The sequence below is a fragment of the Ilyonectria robusta genome, assembly GCF_021365365.1.
Source record: "Ilyonectria robusta strain PMI_751 chromosome Unknown BGZ61scaffold_5, whole genome shotgun sequence".
Lineage (NCBI taxonomy): Eukaryota > Fungi > Ascomycota > Sordariomycetes > Hypocreales > Nectriaceae > Ilyonectria > Ilyonectria robusta.
The window spans coordinates 2,446,794-2,461,518 of record NW_025764439.1 but is presented as its reverse complement, the minus strand read 5'-3'; the positions used below and the strand labels follow the sequence as shown (position 1 = coordinate 2,461,518).

The 14,725-nt window shown below is 52.3% G+C and overlaps 4 protein-coding genes across 4 annotated transcripts; 3 read left to right on the top strand and 1 right to left on the bottom strand.

Annotated features, from left to right (window-relative positions):
- Nucleotides 1–417: 417 nt before the first annotated feature.
- Nucleotides 418–1,550, bottom strand: BGZ61DRAFT_188890 (uncharacterized protein). The gene is made up of 5 exons (XM_046237784.1): nt 1,529–1,550; nt 1,059–1,460; nt 918–1,008; nt 805–857; nt 418–757 (listed from the first exon to the last, which is right to left on the bottom strand). Exons 2-5 carry the CDS (start codon nt 1,395–1,397, stop codon nt 617–619), a joined length of 624 nt encoding a protein of 207 aa, XP_046108033.1. The 5' UTR covers nt 1,398–1,460; nt 1,529–1,550; the 3' UTR covers nt 418–616.
- A 2,290-nt stretch (nt 1,551–3,840) lies between these two features.
- Nucleotides 3,841–7,492, top strand: BGZ61DRAFT_188835 (uncharacterized protein). The gene is made up of 9 exons (XM_046237783.1): nt 3,841–3,946; nt 4,007–4,268; nt 4,341–4,554; nt 4,626–5,144; nt 5,203–5,749; nt 5,803–6,141; nt 6,209–6,706; nt 6,766–6,951; nt 7,020–7,492. The coding sequence occupies exons 1-9, from the start codon at nt 3,930–3,932 to the stop codon at nt 7,234–7,236; spliced, it is 2,799 nt and encodes a 932-aa protein (XP_046108032.1). The 5' UTR covers nt 3,841–3,929; the 3' UTR covers nt 7,237–7,492.
- A 2,657-nt stretch (nt 7,493–10,149) lies between these two features.
- Nucleotides 10,150–12,139, top strand: BGZ61DRAFT_188803 (uncharacterized protein). The gene is made up of 2 exons (XM_046237782.1): nt 10,150–10,374; nt 10,440–12,139. The coding sequence occupies exons 1-2, from the start codon at nt 10,181–10,183 to the stop codon at nt 11,914–11,916; spliced, it is 1,671 nt and encodes a 556-aa protein (XP_046108031.1). The 5' UTR covers nt 10,150–10,180; the 3' UTR covers nt 11,917–12,139.
- A 2,110-nt stretch (nt 12,140–14,249) lies between these two features.
- Nucleotides 14,250–14,720, top strand: BGZ61DRAFT_475556 (uncharacterized protein; the record flags this gene model as incomplete). The annotated part of the gene is made up of 1 exon (XM_046248710.1): nt 14,250–14,720. The coding sequence occupies one exon, from the start codon at nt 14,250–14,252 to the stop codon at nt 14,718–14,720; it is 471 nt and encodes a 156-aa protein (XP_046108030.1).
- Between the last annotated feature and the right edge of the window lie 5 nt (nt 14,721–14,725).

Below are 14,725 nucleotides of genomic sequence, written 5' to 3'. Positions count from 1 at the left end.
CCTACTGCACGCTCTACGACAAGACCCTCCTCCCGGAGCCCAAACCACGGGACCGCAGGGATGTGGGACGCTACCTCGGCGACAAACGCACCGCACCCGCAGCGGCAATCTGGTACAGTAAGACGGTCCGTCCCACACAGTTCAGACTGGCAATAGCCCTACAGAAAAAATGGGAGGCACAAGAGGCAGACGAGGGAGGAACGAGATCTCAGCGATAACGCGCGGGTAACCACCCGGACTGATTGATTGAGACGTGGACGAAAGTCGCCCCGTGAAGGAACTAAGCCTATGAGGAAGGGTGCCTATGAAGGGCATAAGGCCGAAGCCGAAGCGATACCGTCAAGATATCCACTAGCCAATAACACTGTCATCGTCCTCCACATCCGAAGGAACCTCAACAGAGGCGGCGTTGAGCAAGGCCTCACCAAGGACGACAAGGCGGCGAAGGAGACGGTTGGTCTTAGCAGCCGCAGAGCCACCGCCGAGGGCCCCCAGGGCCAACCCAGCGACCACCTTGTTCTTCGACCCACCCGCAGCAGAGGCCGCAGCGATAGCCCGCTGGTCGCGACGGCTGAAAATCTCCTCGGTCTTGTTTACATCGTCGGACTACACCAAATTAGCAAGATCCCCAAGAAACCGCAGAGGTACCTACGCGGCTGAGGGTCGTGCCCGCCTCCCGGCAAGCGTGATACCAGGCCAGGTGGGCCATGGACATAGCACGGGCGGGAGCGACGAGGTCGGCAGAGTGAGAAGAAATCTAGGAAGGGTTAACAGGGACTCAGAGGTACCGCAGGGGCTACTCACCGAACCGCAAACATGCTTCCCCTTCACACAGTGGGCGCAGCGGCCACTGGATCCTAGTCGAGAGTCAATACCAAAGGAAGAGAGACCGCAGAGCCGACGCAGAGATAACGCACCGTAGGCAAAGCAGAAACGACCAGGAGCACTGGCCAAAACCATTGACCGAGCGCAGCGGGTGCAGGGAATGGGTCGGTAACCACCAACTTTCTACAGAACAGATTAGCAGGGACACCGCAGAGACACCGCAGAGTACTCACCTCGGCAAAGAAGACTTTCTCTACATCAACCAGGAGGGACGGCGGCTTGTCGGGCACTTCCAGAGCAGGACGAGGCGAAGGGGTGTCGGGCTTGGGTCTCTTCGAACCCTTGGCCGCACCCGCAGCGGCACCGCCGGAAGGACGCTTGAGGGGAGTGACGACAACCTCCTCCTCCTCCTCCCCCTCCTCCTCCTCCTCCTCATCGTCGGCGGGGGAAGCCGGGGCAGCCGCAGCGGCCTCGTCGCGGGCCTTCTTCTCAGCCTTCTTCTGGGCGGCTTTCTCACGGCGACGGGCTGCAGCCTTCGCCTTCCGCTCCTCGGGGGTCGTGCGGGGAGGCATCGTGGCGAAATCGAGACGTAATCGAAGCGGCAACCAGGCGGGAAGCGAGAAGGAAAAAAACGACTTTCCACAAGTCAGCGAGGACCCAGCGACAGCGCAGAGACCACAAAGGGGGAAGGAGGGAGACTCACAAGAGACAGCCGCGGCGGGGGCGGCGGCGGGGGAATGATAAGGAAGAAAGGAAAAAGGGAAGGAAGAAACGGAGGGGAAGGGGCTTTTTATAGGGCTCGGAAAAGCCTTAGGCAGGCCCCGAATCCTTAAGCCCTAAGGGGCGCGAGGACAGAGGCGCGTTCGAAGCCATCGAGAGCCTGAACCGAAAGTGAGGAAAAGGTGAGAATAGAGACCGCCGAGGCAACGCAGGGCCCGCCCTGCGACGCAGCAGGGCGAACCAGCTCCGGAAATTGTGGGGCCGGGATCCCGAGCGAACGGCTGCGCGGGCCCGGCACCCACACACGCGCCGGCACACAAGGGTCACGTGACCGGAAGAAGGAAAGGCCGAACTCCGTGATGCCGACGGCGGCCCGGGGGGCCACCGCAAGGTCATCCGGAGGTCCGCACCAGGAAGGGCAGACGCAGCGCTGCCGAAGCGATCACGAAGAAGGCGAACCAGGCGGGTCGCAGCACCGGTCGCTGCGATCTCGCACACAACCCCCCGACGGCTCCTCTACGACCCAGAGGAAGCCGAGACCGGAAGGCGGGCAAATGCATACTATGCAACCTGGACAAGGCTGGTGACGAGTTTACCAGTACAGACCTGACGACAACAACGAGCCCTTTGAGGTAGCAGAGCGAAATCGCAGCGAGGTTTTTATCCTATAGCTAGATAGCTAGAAGGTTTTTCCTCTCTGAATTAGTTGAAGGAGTTCTATAGGCCTAGATATAGGTAAAATAGCGTATACTAAATAAATAAATAAATATTTATATTTAATATTTAAGCTTTAATATATAATTTTATATTTTAAAATAAATTAAAATAATTAAAATTATTTTAATTATTATTATATTTTAATAAAATAAATTAATTTTATTAATATATATTTTAAAAATAATATTATAATAAATAATAATAATTTTAAATATAATAATTTTTATTATTATAATAAAAATATTTTTTATATTTTAAAAAATCTTAATATTATTTATAATTTAATAAAAATTATTTTATATATTATATTTTTAATTATTATAAGTAATTTTAATTTCTATAAAAATATTTTAATTTTAAATAATAAAATAATTTATTTTATTAAAAATAATAATTAAAATAATAATTAAAAATATTAATATAGTTAAAAATAATATTATAATTTAAATTTATTTTAAAAATAATATTATAATTAATTTATAAAATATTATTAAATTAAATTTTAAAATATAATAAATAATTAAAATTTAAAATCTTAAAATTTTTTTAAAAAATTTAATTAATTTTTATTTATAAAAAACTTTTAAAAAAATAAATAAATATAATATAAATTTTTTTAAAATATTTATATAAAAAAATTAAATTATAAAAAAAATATTATATCTATTAATAGTAAATTAAGTTTACTTATATAATAATTACTTTTTATAGATTTAATATTAACAAGCTATTATAGAGGTAAGCAAAACTATAGCCCCAGGCTAGTAGGTTATATTTGCCTCTAGCAGCCCTGCCCTAAAGCCGCTGCGTAGCTCTCTTCGCCAAGGCTCAAAGGGGCCAGGGCTGCTGTTAGAGGCAAATAGGACCCTTGCTGTGACTCTACCTACTCCTTTTATTTGTAGTGTTTGTGCCTTGGTGATTCTACCCACCTCATCCATGGCTGATCTGGCTGATCCCTAGCTTCTTGGCATGCTGCTGGAAATCTGATCAGAATTTGATTGCTGAGAGCAGAGGTCACGGAGGTAATTGGACTACTAGGGGGTCTCGTCATTTCACTACAGCTCAACCCCCCGTTCGTCCCTCACCGGGGGTCGTTGACTAGCTAAAATCCGGCGACTCAACAAGCTAAGAATAGTACCTAGATAATGGTTGTGCTGGAAGCGGGGATGAGAATACACCCCTGGCATTTCTCTACTCTTTCATGTGGCATCCGTTGCATACTTGGTGTCAGGCGAAAAAGCAGGACCTAAAAATCACGTGGCCTGAACGTGACACCGTGTCAAGTCCGCGCCAACCAAGTCGCGTGTGTCCGCGTCACGCCGCCCCAGTGTTTCTTGTTTCTTGAGCCACTGCTTTTCCTCGGTCGAAAGAGGGCCTACCCCCGCCAGCTGCAGGCAGGGCCAGTCCGTGCCTTAGGCGCAGATTTAGGCATATTCCAGACGCGATTTCATCACAGCCCCCCCTCCACCCTTTAACCTTTAACCTTTAACCCTCCCATTAAGCGGGGTATTTTCCCGGCTGATCCCCAACAGGTGCCTGACCCACACCACCTTTCTTCCTTTATTTTAATCCAGGGCTGCCTCCATACATACCCACGGCGACACCAACCTCCCTCGCACCGCTCATCGTCGGGTAAATTCCCTGGCGTGCTGTGTAATTTGGACAACATGGAGACGGAAGCACTGTGAGTAATGTGTGGGTAGTCCGATTTAACTCTTTTCACACACTGAGACACTTGTTGTAGGGAAGAATTCTTCGGTCGGGAATGGGCCGAGGCCGTCAACAGACATCGTAATTCGTTAGATGATGACGACCGCGAGACAGTCGAAAGCTTCAGATCATGGCACGACGTCCAAAGACATGTCTTCAATGGTGTTCCGCCGTCCATCGCTCTGATTCGACCGGCTCTGGGCCATCTGAACGTCTTCGCCGAATTCTTCGAGACAAGGCTTGGGCCGGACCTCGATGCGTCATTTGTTTGGGGTACACTCGCGTGCCTCTTGAAGGCGAGTTAACCTTGACATCGGCTTCCGGGCTGTCATACTTTCCTAGACCAAGTGAACTGATGCGTCAGACAGCTTGCCGCCGATGATCCAGAAACGCTGGGCAAAATTCCTCGGATGGTGAAGTCCTTAGCCCACAAGGCCGAGGCTTTTAACCGTTTCGGCCACGACATTCAGGTCGTCAGCAATCCAATGAAAGAAGCATGCTTCGACATGCAAATGCTGTTGGTCGAATTCTTCACGGTCTCAATCAATGATATCCATCAAGCGGGTGACGTTCCATTGCCCCGTACGTAAACTAACCCCCCGCCCCCCTTCTTCTTTTTTTTTCGTTCCCATGATTTCAAGCTAAGGTTTTAGATGGCGGCTCTTCATATCACCGGGAAAGTGGAAGCCCACTCCAACGTATTGAACAACGCTATGCTACCACTAACCAAGAGCTCGGAGAAGCTGTAGCCAGGTTTGAGAAACTAATCCAAATGAATTCATCAGCATCGGCCCAGAAACCAAGTACGGACGCGATTGTAAAGGCGCCCAGGTTACGTTACCTCATGTTGCCTCCGATAAAAACGACCCGGTTTTTTGACCGAGTCGATGTGTTTGAGAAGCTTGACCATATCCTAGGCAAAGGGAGTTCATTCCGGTCTGTCGCTTTACATGGTCTGGGCGGAATCGGGAAAAGCTCTATTGCCTCGACATACATCGAAACGAAATTCAATGAGAATGATTACGACGTTGCTTTGTGGGTTCGTGGCGAGAAACCGGAGTCGTTGCGGCAGAGCTTCACGGATATTGCCATGAGACTCAAGCTACACGGTGCTCAGCCCCAGACTCACGACGAGAACTTGCTCTTAGTCCAAGCTTGGTTCCAGTCCACAGGCAAGTTTAAGTTTGCAAAAGTTCAAGGCCAGCTGTCAGAAGCTAACCTTTAAAGCAGATTGCAGGTGGCTGATTGTCTATGACAATGTCGAGTCGGCCGACATGCTCATGCCCTACTGGCCAGGGTCGAGCCAAGGCAAGGCTATTATCACAACTCGGAATCATTCATTGGCATTCCAGCCTGCTTCGTCAGGGGTGGAAGTTATAACATGGGACCCCAAAAAGGGATCAGAGTTTCTCCTCTTCCTCTTGAAACGGGGAATTGGACGTGATCTGGAAGCAGAAGGCAATTCTGCATTGACTCTGTCCGAACGATTGAGTGGACACGCATTGGCCATTTCACAAATGGCAGGCATCATTCACGACGGAGAGTCTACTATACAGGAATTCATGACCATGTATCTGAGGAACCCCCGCCGAGCGCATGCCACGAATGAAATGGCAACGCTCTGGGACTTTTCCTTCAGGTCTCTGGATCAGAATAGTCGTTCTCTTCTAGGCGTACTGTCATACTTGATGCCGGATATCATTCCGCAGGAACTATTCGACGCGGGCGCTGGTCGCGAATTTCCGGAGGATCTCGACTTTTGCTCCGATAATTTCAGGTAAATTTTGTCTTGGATCAGCCATGAATACGTTACTGAAGTCAGACCTGCAGCCTTTCGTCCGCACGGAGCAAACTTCTCACACTTGCGTTGGTAAAGAGGAACAGGGACACACGAGTACTCTCTATCCACAGGATGGTCCAAGCGCAGTTCAAGTGCTTTCTGAGCCAAGAACAGCGACAAAAAGCCTTCGATACTACGGTTGCGCTTGTTTATGACGTCTTTCCAGAGGAAGACACCGCCAAGGGTCAGCTGTACGACGCATGGGAAACATGCAATCGATACCTGCAGCATGTCCTCCATTTGAAAGACTGTTTCACAGATGAGAGGAGGATGTCCAAGACCTTCAAGGCCTCATCGCAGTTTTGTGAACTCCTCGCTCAATGCCAACGGTATGTGCATATCTTCAACAACAGACTGTGACATTGTGAGATCATCCTAACAACTCGTCTTCCTTAGATATCTGTATGAGTCAAACGCATTGACGGAACTGGAAAGTTTATGCGATGTCAACTTGGCTGCCGTGAACACTCTGGAAGATGGACCTCAGAAGAACGACCTGAAAGCTACCGTCATGACACACCAGGCAAACCTGGCCGAAAGCCTCGGCAACGCGGAAAAGGCTATCGAATTGAACAAAGGGGCATATGAGATCCGGCTTGGTGAGAATCCCCCAAGGGAAGCCTTGCTCTGCTACATTGCGAACAATCTTGGTTACTGCCACAATACCGCCAACGACCACAAAACAGCCCTGGAGTGGTTCCAAAGGTCACGGGATTGGTGGCCAGCCTCGGTCGAGAGTCAAGGAGCGACTCGTGACTGCCCCCCTTTCATATTAAAGAACACTGCGCGATGCATGGTCTATCTCAACGATTTTGAGGGAGCGAAGGAATTGCTCAACATCTCCATCCCCCAATTAAAACATTCGAAGCCCTCTAACTGGGCGATGCTTGCGTAGTAAGTCGAACCTGGGCCACCGCTGATATCGCCTAGAGAACTAGCTCACCTCCTTTCAGCGCATATTTCGTCCAAGGAACCATGGAGCGACGCCAGCGCAAATTTGAAGCGGCCGAAGCTCATTTTATAGAGGCGCAGAACTCCTGGCTAAAGGGAGATCAGGTGCGTATACACCCATTCAACGCCGGATGCATGTACAAGATCGGCGTGTGTTGCCTCGACCAGGGCAAGGTTGAAGCCGCAATGTAAGCCCGACACAACCATTTCCACCTCGCATGCCAGCCTCAAATCATATACTAACCAGGCTCTGTAGCAAACACATCCGTGACTCGATGGAGATGACCAAGTTATACAGGAAGAACATGCCGGTTGAGCATGCCCGCAACCTGTTTAAGCTTTCGGAGGCGTTGGTACAAGACGAAGATGTCGACGATGGCACTTGCGAGGCGAAAGATTTGCGGGATGAGGCGGAGATCTACCTCAAGAGGAGAAACCCAGATTTGTCCGCTTGTGATACGGAGGACGCCTGACCCCTCTCTCTCTGTCCACGCTGCGATAGACGATCCGACATAAAGGGAGTTGAGCGGATCCGGCGAGTAGTCTTCCAAGAAGTGGGCCAACTCCGGTCGCTGGCTCGAGATGGGCTCGCGTCGGCTGCTGCGACCTTCCTGGCGTTGGGTATATCGTGCCGATGACGACGATGACGCTGGTGCCTTGGACGTTGCTGTCCGATTTCGGGTTGCTCTCGACCCTGACGGCAAAGACTCAGGAGGCGGAGCTTCCGATCCAATGAAGCTACCCTCATGATAGGACGAGATGGTCGCATAGGCATCCGCGGAAGGCCCTGGCTGCCAGATTGCTGTCCCTTGGTCGTTGGCAACATGATCCTCAGGGCTATACTGACCCGTCATCTGCTCCCCCTCCTTGGAATATGGAGCTACTGCCGTCGGAGTTTGGCAGCTCGCGCTGGCCGTACAACACAGCTCGTAACATTCGCGAGCGGTGTACCGGATGTCTGGTGATATGACCAACATGCTGCTCAATGGGAACCGACCTAGTTCGTTGGGCCAGTTCTGCAAGTCCTGTTGGAACTCGGCGACAATCTTCTCGCACCAGGCAGCCCCGCCGTTCTTGTACGAGGATTTGTACCGCGGAAGGTCGTACATCAGCTCGTACACCACCACACCAAGAGACCAGATATCGACAGCTGTGTTATAGCTCGATCTCTCCTCTCCGAAACAGTAACGCTGCCATTCCAAGTAGATCTCAGGTGCTTGATACATCGGGGTGCCACAGATGGTCATCAACTCGCAACTATCCTGCGCCAACCCAAAGTCTCCGAACTTCACGTAGATATCGCCTGGGAATCGGTGCTGGACGAGAATATTGTCTGGCTTGATGTCTCGATGCGCAATTGGCGTTTCGTCTCGTGTAGGTACATCAGGGCTGACAAGCATTGATTGAGAATTGACTCGGTCTCATCTGCTGATATATTTTTCTGGTCTCTCAAAGACCCGCAGGGCGCGTACTCTAGGCGCAGTTCGGGGTATGGCGTTGGGGGTGATTCGAAAAGTCTGACGATATTTCGCTGCTAGATTATTAGAAAGAAGTCATTAACGGATAGGTATTATACAAACATGCGAAAGTTGACCCATAATGCGAGCCTCCTTCATCCATGCCTTATTGTCGACCCTTCGTTCCCGAATCGCCCTCAAAGTAGGCTCCTTCAGGGCAAACTCGCTCCCGTCACTGACGTTCCAGTGATGTGTCACGACGCCGAAACTACCCTCGCCGAGCTTCTTCTTCAGATAGATGGCATCCGTACCTGGCGTCCGGGCTCCGGTGTGCAATTTTGTATCCCGGGGCAAGTCAAGATGGCCGAAAAGATCTTCGGCCGTTGCTGTGTCCTGGCGGAATAAGTTGACCTTGTCGACATACACCTCCGAAGCGATATTGTGGCGGGCGACGACGATCTCGAACGCGATAGTCTTCGTCACCGTGATGAAGATGCTTTTTATGTCCTGGGGAACCTTGGTGCCGCCCACAATCCAGCGGAAATCGCTTCGTATGCCGTGTCCCTGATCGTCGTAGGTAACTTCGGTTCCCATGAGAGAACCCCAGTCCTGGACGATAGGGCGGTTCATCTCGTCGAAGGTAAGGCTGAAGTGGTAGTTGGAGACGCCAAGATAATTCAAGACGACATCGCAATTCGAGTTTGCCCCGAAGACGATGCCGCGGTCGGTTCGCGGGATATCGCTGAATCGGATCTCGAGGCGCGGCAGGTGGTCAAAGTCTGAGGCGTCAGGATTCTCTGGAGGCTCAGTTGACCCTCGCTTGCTGCGGCTTTCATTCGTGGGAGACTTCTGAAGGGGCGGATGGATATAGCGCGAACTCTTTTTGAATGCCTTCGATACTCGGCTCCGAACGTCGTTGTGGGGATACACGTAAGCGATGAGGTCGGTATCTTCCATATTGAAAGGTAAGTCTTTGTATCTTGCACGGGAAGGTAAGGTTACAGAGAGAAAAAAGAAATATCGTGCCTGTTGGCAGCGGATTAGTTGTACTTATACAACAATCACTCTCTACAGGTCCGATATCAGCAAGCTGTCATAGGGGTAAGCAAAGCTGTAGCCCCAGGCCAGTAGGTCATATTTGCCTCCAGCAGCCCTGCCCTAAAGCCGCTGCGCAGCTCTCTTCGCCAAGGCTCAGAGGGGCCAGGGCTGCTGTTAGAGGCAAATAGGACCCTTGCTGTGACTCTACCTGCTCCTTTTATTTGTAGTGTTTGTGCCTCCGGCGGCCCTGCCGGGGCTACCTGCGGCACGCTTGTTTTCTGTCAGTCAGTCAGTCAGTCAGTCAGTCAGTCAGTCGGGCAAAGGGCTCACAGGTCTGCTTGTCTAGAGCCCGCCAGTCAGTCAGTCAGTCAGTCAGTCAGACAGACAGACGAGCAGAGGGCTTAGAGGTCTGCTTGCGTAGGGTTCCAGGGGGTCTGTTGGATTGAGGGCCGGGAAGTCTGCTGGATCTGTCAGTCAGTCAGTCAGTCAGTCAGTTAGTCAGTCAGTCAAGCAAGCAAGCAATCAAGCAAGCAGGCAAGCAAGCAGAGGGCTTAGTGGTCTGCTTACCGAGAGGCTTGAAGGTCCGTCTGATAAAGGGTCCGTCTGCTAGATCAGTCAGTCAGTCGCTCGAAGGTCTGTTTGTCTGGGGGCTTAACAGTCTGCTTGACGGTCTGCTTGACGGTCTGCTTGATGGTCTGCTTGCCTGGGGGCTCGACGGTCTGCCGGATTAAGGGCCCGTTTGCTAGGTCAGTTAGTCAGTCAGTCAGTCAGTCGCTTGAAAGTCTGCTTGCCTAGGGGTCTGAAGGTCCCACCCTCAACCCAGTTGCTGCCTGAGGATTCAACCATTTATCGCAACCAACGAAACCCGGCGACACCCCTCTTCAAACACCCCTCTTCAAACACGATTTATCTCTACGCTCAAATGGATGGCACCATGGGTTCCCCGGAACCGACAACTGCGATATTGACCGTGGACGATATCGCCGCTCTTAGCGATGCAGAGCTTTGCGAGTTCATGATGAAGCACCGCCGTCCCGACGGCGGCTTTGGCCTGCCCGTTGACGGTTGGGATAAACTATCAAAGGATGAGCGAAACCAACTCGCAGAGAGGTTAAAGTGAGTCGCCCTCTCTAGCTAGCTTAATGCCTATCGCCCCGTCCTATCTGCTAACGATGAGCTAGAGCCCAAGGACAAGCCTTAGCCCAGAGTCCTACGGCTTATTCCCGTCCGCTCGATCTCGACGCGCTTGATGCACGCCTTCGCGACGTCTCCGATGCCAGCAGCCCCTCTGCCCGAGATCGAGCAAGCCGCCGCACGAGAAGAATAACCGTGTCCCCCCCCGACTTCGTAGCCGGCAGCCGAGGACTCGAGACCAAGGCATACCATGACCTTGTCAAAGACGGGAGCCGACCGCTATACACGATCGACCGACTCGAGCAGGTTTTTCAGAATCCAGACGACCATCGCGACATGATATACCCATGGGATGGCCGCGATAGACCGCGAATCTGGGAATTGTACTGGCAGGGAAGTTCAAGGCACTTGGAATTGTTCCAGACACAGCTCGCGAGGTGGAGGGATTTCCGCAGGTGGCAAAACGATAACCGATGGATCGAAGAGGATGACGAGGGTGGCTTCCCAGCATATCTCGAGTCGATGAGGCATAAATGGGAGTGGCTGTCGCACAAAGACGAATACGACGAGTGGCTGGCCGAGGTTGAAGCTGATCCTTCATTCGTCCAGGAGGAGTGGGACTTTGAGGTTTTCAAACGGGGCAAACAACGATACCATTGCGGAGAACGTGGCTGCGATGGTTTCCCGCAGTACGCTGAGGCGGTAAAGCGCCGCCTGGCACAGCACGACTTTATTCGGCTATTCCACCTACACGAAGACCCTAAGCAACAAGATAAGTTGACGACATGGATCGAATACCTCAACTTCGAGTACTGGTGGCTCGACCGGCACACTAAGGCTATGGAGAGCCTGAAGCCAGCTCACGATGAGGCCTGGCAGGAGCTTGTGGACTTGAAGATGTTGAGGCCGCACGAGACCCAAGAATTCTTGCGGACTATCGCATCCCCAATGGAGCGGCAGGCGGAGGAGGACCGGGCTCAGGAAGCTGTAAGGATTGCGAAGTCAGAAGCTACAAAGGTGTACACGATGACACAGAAAGATCCCCAGCGTTTGCGCATTCCCAAGGCAAAGCGTATGTCGATGATGGAAGCCGCTGCAAACAAGTTGAATGCCGCAAACAAACGGTGTCAGCAGATTATGAGACGGAGCAATAAAATCAGCAAATTTATTCAGGGGACGCACGGGTACAATAGTGCGAAGAAGGATGCTGCTCGCCAGCGCAGTCTTGTGCAATGGGTCTTGGAGCAAGTTCCTTTGATTGAGGCGGAAGTAGGAGAGTCACAAGAAAACGAGGCTGGGACCGGTACGAACAAAAAGAAGAAGAGGTCCGTTGCCGAAGAGGACGGCTCAGAGAATCCAAGACGCAAGAAGCAGAAGGTCGAACAGCGGGCGCTTGCTTCCACTCCCAGCCATCGCACAACCATCACACCAGAAGCCGGAGAGGCACAGACGGACTCAGCGATCGATCACATCGAAGTTTTGGACTCCCACACAGACAAGTCTCCAGCCAAACGGTCGATTTAACTGGATGCCCCTCAGGCTACGAGGCAAGGCCTTCGTCGCAGCGCTCGGGTCGCGTCGCGCCGCCAAGCTCTTGAGACGGCCGGGGAGCGGTCGAGGCCAGAGGATACAAGGCCACCTGGACCGAAGGCGGGAAGTAGGAATAGAGGCGGACGGGACGTGCCTCAAACCAAAGCCGTATCGAAGAGGAGACACGCACGGCGGAAGGGCTAAGATAGAGCGCCCAGGTAGAGTAAATTACTTCAAGGATGACACCAAGGCTCACTTACATTCTGAGGCGATCTGAGCTAGCTGTTGGCGCTAGGCGGCAGGTGACGCCCTCTACTCACATGTCACGCAAAGCCTATGGAGTCGTTGCCAAGGCCTCGTTTGCCTACCGGGGGCATGGAAGATTTGGTGGTGACGAACAAAGGCAGCAGTCGACGGGTTACGGCTAGGCTCGAAGGGGTATGTCCTCTGGAAGGATGGTATGTAACAATTGGAACACCTTTACAGCGAGACAGTTGCCCCGAGGCCTCTTACGGAAAATGGCGACATACCAGGACGATTTACCTCGGAACGTATTCCAGGCTGGATGGACTACGGCGTTGAATGAGGATGGTGGTTGGTGTCTTTGGTCATGTGTCTCCGGCCATGGAGAGATGCCAGGGCCGATGGCGGATTGCGCCGAGATGTGGAATCGCGACGAGGTGACGGAGCGTTTGGAGCTGTTTTGGAGGAGGCTGCTGGGTGATTGCATCTGGAATCCGCCGTATGTGTGTTCGCGGAAGTATCAGAGGTCGCTGTGTCGTATTGGCATTCGGCTGCAAGGGTCTGAAGACTCGTCCGTAGAACTGCCCCTCCTCCATCAGGGCAAAATCCACTAGTACATGAGTTACCGGGGCCTGCAGTGAGCAACGCGCTAGGATTTGCTCCTTTCGGTGCTGTTCAGGGATTGTTAGCGGTCTTTGATGACGGCCATCGTAATGATCGACCGCTAAAACGATCCCCGGCTGGGATGAAGCGCCCGCGACCCCCGCCCCTCTCCGAAGCCCCTCTCCGAAGCCCCTCTCCGAAGCCCCTCTTCGATCAGTTCGGGAATTTGTGGGACTAGATCCATATCCAACAATCGCCCCCCCATACTGCAGCCCAAAACGTTATACTAGGTTGGGTGGGGAATACCTCGTATGGGATTGGGGACTTGCTAAAGCGGCCGAGGAAACGTGGTGCGGAGGAAGGGGTCGACAGCCCGGGACGACTGTTTGAGGTGGTCGAGAAGCTTCAAGGAGATGAGCAAATATGTCAAGCGGGAGCGTTCCAAGGGTGCCAAGTAGACTCACTGCTGAAGAACGTTGATCCTTTGTGTCCGCAGAATGCTGCCAACGCAGAACGTTGGTAGGCAGAAGACTGAAAGCGTTCGGAATTGTCGGTCGAAGGCCAGATGAGATGCCGGGTCGTCTACCCATTTGATCCGCACTCGACCCACGGTATACAGCGAGAAGAAGTTGACGCTCGATTCGTGAATCGTACCCATCTCCGCAGCTCCAGGGGCGGCCCTGGCGTGTTCGAAACCTTCCAACGCGCCCCTTATACCGTTATGGGCCGCCTGGGGAGACTCATCTTTCCTGACTCCTCTTGCGTGGAAAGACAAACGTCGATTGTTCCCGCCGTCGATTGTTCCTCGCCGTCGACTGATCGGTCTGATCTAGCTCGAGGTCTGGGTCCAGCGTCATGGATGTCCAGCAACGCACTGCGAATATTCCAAGAATTGCGCGCTCCTTCTCAGAAGTGCCGAATCCAGTCGGTTCGTCCTTAGTCAAATGCCGCGAGACGTTCTCCATACTCCCGCTTTCGGCGTTTTTCGTGCGCTTGCAGAGTCTGAAAGCCCCGGAGCACAGCGAGGCACCAGTGCCAGCCTTCGTGAGCGTTAGTTGACCTCGCTCGCTTTAGGACTCTCCGGACGACGTTGAACTCGTCACGCAGCAGGGCTTCGGACCTAGCTTCCAAGTGGCTGCACCCGATATGTATGCCGGGCCACCGTTGGACCAGTGCGTCCTCCATTCCGAAGAGCAATGCTATTGCCTGGAGGCGAACATCTGTCACGCAATTAGACTTTCATGTTGTGAATGCTTTTGGGTAACGGGCACTAAGACGGCTTGCCTGGTATGTGATCGCCTTTAAGAACCAATCTAAAAACCCGACGACGACGAGCGGGATTGTTTAGAGTGACGGAGGCCAGTGACTTGACCGGTGTGATTTGGATTCGAGCTGCCGCGTGTAACAAAAGGGCATATAAATCATATTACATGGTCGGTTGAAAAGACTGCACACTCCCTGTTTTCTCCCCGCAGATCAGCATGGGGCAATTCCAGTCTGCCAGTAGCACACCAACTTGCGTACCTGGTAATCAAGTGCCCGTACATCAATCATACCAGACTCCTGAGCAAGGGAATCACACTACAGCTGCTAGTAGGTGTGCGCCGCTGGTCGCCGGGCCCCCAGCAGAGGAGAAGGTCACACTCACTGAAGAAATACAAGCAGCAGGTCCGGTCCGACGAGGAACAATTGACAGTGGACACAGGAGCAGGCCACCAGCGAGCGAGGCTCACACCACGACCCGTGAGGAGCGTGGGAGCGTGGGAGAAGACACGGGGAGGCACGGGGAACGACACGCCCTCTGTGCAGTGCGCGGTGCAGCGCTATGCAGACACTGCCATACAGAGGTGCAGAATTGCACGGGCGAGGGAGGTAGCGGAGGCAAATATCTGCCCACCACCGATGTCGCTGTGGTGTTCATCAGCCCAGGCCCCAGCCAGAATCTCGGCTGATGCCC